This window comes from Odocoileus virginianus, chromosome 5 (genome assembly GCF_023699985.2).
Source record: "Odocoileus virginianus isolate 20LAN1187 ecotype Illinois chromosome 5, Ovbor_1.2, whole genome shotgun sequence".
NCBI classification, from domain to species: Eukaryota; Metazoa; Chordata; class Mammalia; order Artiodactyla; family Cervidae; genus Odocoileus; species Odocoileus virginianus.
In genome coordinates this window covers 10,225,513-10,228,615 of record NC_069678.1, presented here as the reverse complement: position 1 = coordinate 10,228,615, position 3,103 = coordinate 10,225,513, and the positions used below count along the sequence as shown (strand labels likewise).

The following is a 3,103-nucleotide window of genomic DNA, read 5'->3' as shown; positions in this document are numbered from 1 at the left end:
AAAGGGGCAGGGCTGGGTTGGGACGTGGCTGGAAGGTTGAGGGGAAGGTATAACACCTGTTTCCTTCTGTGGTGACAATGGCCAACTTGAGCATCTGCACTGGGAGATCCTGAGCTGGGGTGAGGTAAGGGGCACCTGAGCAGGGGGGTCTGGGCTCATGGGGGAGGAGATGGTCCAGGAGATGAGCCCAAGGGACTCAGAAGAGACTCACCGTTTCTCTGCTTCTCTTTTTTGTTATTACTGAATGAAGAAGTTGAGGCCCAATTAAGGCCCAGGACTGTCTGATGCCCAGACTTCTGGGAAGGTCAGGTTGGGAGAGGGGAGGGGGAAGAAGCACGCAGAGCACTGACTGGGAGGAAGACTTTATTTCACCCCCATCACCCTGCCCCACAGCAAAGGCAGCCCTGAGGCTCTAGGTGGGCAGCGGCTGGCCTCCTGATTAGTGGCTGTGGCCGTGACCACCGTGGCTGTGGCCATGGCCGTGACCTCCGTGGCTGTGGCCGTGGCCACCCTGGCTGGGGCATGGGCCCGAGCCACCCTGCCCGAAGCCTGGCCCGTGCCTGTGGCCATCTCCTGGGGGTGCGGTCTTGTGCATCTCCTCGTGGGAGGCTACCGTCAGCTTGGCCACCAGCATAATGAACTCCTCAAAGCTCAGCTGCTTGTCCTGGTTTGTGTCCAGGTCCTCCATGATTTCGTTGATGACTTTTTCATCCTTCTTCTGCTTCTGCAGGTGGGAGACACGACATGGGGCGTCAGGGCTGGGTGTGGCCAGGGCTGGGGATGGGGAGGAGCACTGCAAGTGACCCGATGGCAGAGGCACCGGGACAGTGGGCTTCTGGGCCTCAGTTGCAGCATCTATTAGCCACGTTCTAGTTCCTTCTGCACACAACCCAGGCACCACGATTCACTCCCTTATACAGGAGAGGATCCGAGGTCAAGTGACTCGCCCAAGGTCACGCAGTAAGTGCAGCGGTGTCTCCTCACTGGGTTCTTACAGCAATTATAGAGAGACTTGGAATCTTCCCTGAGGAACACCTGAGCAAATGGTCTTGCAGAGGGTAACTAGCTCGTGCAGATTGCCAAGGCTTGGGAGTGGAAGGGAGGACACCCACGTTATGATCTGACCCAGAGCCTGGACTTGTCCCGTTCTCACCGCTTCTGTCAGCATCACACCCTCCTCTCCCCTCCCTCTCCAGGCTAGTGACCCTCATTTCAGCCTGTAGGGTGGGGAAGCATCTAAGGGAAATGAGATGGTGTGATAAGTGTGCAAGGAAGGGCATGAGGGGAGGAGCCAGGCCCCCCTGGGTTCCAGCTCTACCCCCCACTGGCTGGGCAATTTTGCTGTCTCCTCTTGCAGTGCTTCACCAGGATCTCCTCTTCTGTACGTCTGCCATTGTCGTGGCAGAGCTCTCACTCCTGAGCAGACCCTGGGCAGGGGCCTGGCTTTCCCTCCTGGCCTATCTGCTCTGCATGTAGGGGGTGGTGGATGGCGTGGAGTAGGGGTCACACAGACGACAACCTTGCCCACACAACCTCTTGGCTGTATCGTCTCTTGTCTCCCCTGACCCAGAGTCTGGCTTGCTGAATTCTGCCCCTGCGGGGAGCTCTCAGTGTCCCCCGGCTCTGTCCACTACAATTCTCTACCTTACCAAGGTGGGGAGGGGCCCCAGGCAGGGCTGTCCACCTATTCTGGGCTATCCTGCTCCAGGAATGGAACTGAGACTGGGACTTACATGTCCCACCCTTCTGAGCACAGCACCTGTGTCCCCCAAGTCACCAAATTTGTAAAGAAAACAAAAAGATCCAGTGGAATGAATCTTCCTTTTCTTAGAGCTGCCAGATCATTTTCAGATTAGGGAAATTAACTAACATGTTATGGAGTGCTTTGTCCACTCTTGCTGGCCTGGGTCCCTTCCCAAATGCTGTTGATTTGTTTCCTCCCAGAGAGCCTATGGATTAGAAAAGTCCTCTTGGGTCTTCTAAGTTCATCTGATGCTTGCAGTCTCATTAGCTTCCTTCCAAGGGTCGTTGTCACTTGCTTCCCCTAGCCCCTTCCCAACACTCAGGTTTCAGCTCAAAGGTCACACCCTTGGAGGGACCCTTCACGTACTTAACTAGTTACCTCTCTCCTGCCCAGTCCACACTGCCCACAGCGCTCTATTGGCAGTGGATCTATCTGTCAACACGTGATTGGTCAACACGTTTGCCACGTGTCTCTCCCCTTGAGACAGTGGGTCCCTGTTGGCCACTATGTGCCCTGCCTGGGACGGAACCTAGCACGCTGCACAAGCTGTCTGTTGGTGCCACCTACTGTGGACCACCTCTAGTGACAGGGTCCAAATCCTGCTCCAAACACGGAGCCCACTGCCTTTGGAGGCTGGGTTGAGGGGCAGGAACATCTTCCTTGATGGTTGCAGATTGTATCCCCATTCTCCATCCTTAGCCCAGACTGACTCAGGTCTGCCAGGAATCCAGCCTTACCTTGATAAAGTTTGGCAGCTCTTTTTGCACCAGCTGTTTGAATTCTTTCTGCATCAGGGTGTCCGGGTGCCCTAGTCGTACGGAGTACTGGTGGAAGATGTTGATGATGGCTTCTATGCTGCATTCCATTTGAGACATTTGGTCCGCCATCTTCCTGCCTTCTGTTTGAGCAATGGAGTAGGGTGCTTAGAAGACTGTCAAGCTTCCTTGACCCTCCTACTGTCTGCACACAGGAATGAAGAGGAAAATACAGAATGAAAAGAAATTGGGGACTGCAACTGAACTGGGAGATGACCCAGTTCCAGACATGAGAGGAATGGCTTATAGAATGTCTAGGGAATGCCCCAAAAGAAAGCCTTTGAGGATAACAGAGCATGACCTAAGAAAAAGGGAAGCAAGATTTAAAGTGAGCAGTCAATCAAGGAGGGCTTCCAGGTTTGAAAGGAAGATGGGTAAGGGGGGTGAAGAGTCAGTGGGCAGGCTCCGGCCCCGGGAGAGCTGGTAGCTCACTTACCCAAGCCAAGGAGCCACGCAGAAGGGTTTGAAAGCAAGATGCGGGCCCAGTTTTTATACACCACTGATCCAGACAGCCCTCTAGCGTGAAGATTGCTTCATAGGTGAG

The 3,103-nt window shown here is 54.6% G+C and overlaps 1 protein-coding gene across 2 annotated transcripts; it reads right to left on the bottom strand.

Annotated features, from left to right (window-relative positions):
* Positions 1–346: 346 nt before the first annotated feature.
* S100A9 (S100 calcium binding protein A9) lies at positions 347–3,103 on the bottom strand. 2 transcript variants are annotated; one of them, XM_020907559.2, is made up of 3 exons: positions 2,996–3,103; positions 2,482–2,704; positions 347–724 (listed from the first exon to the last, which is right to left on the bottom strand). In XM_020907559.2, exons 2-3 carry the CDS (start codon positions 2,629–2,631, stop codon positions 440–442), a joined length of 435 nt encoding a protein of 144 aa, XP_020763218.1. In that variant the 5' UTR covers positions 2,632–2,704; positions 2,996–3,103; the 3' UTR covers positions 347–439. The 2 variants fall into 2 exon arrangements, with proteins under 2 accessions (XP_020763218.1, XP_020763219.1); XM_020907560.2 differs by having other exon boundaries at positions 2,482–2,642; positions 2,996–3,101.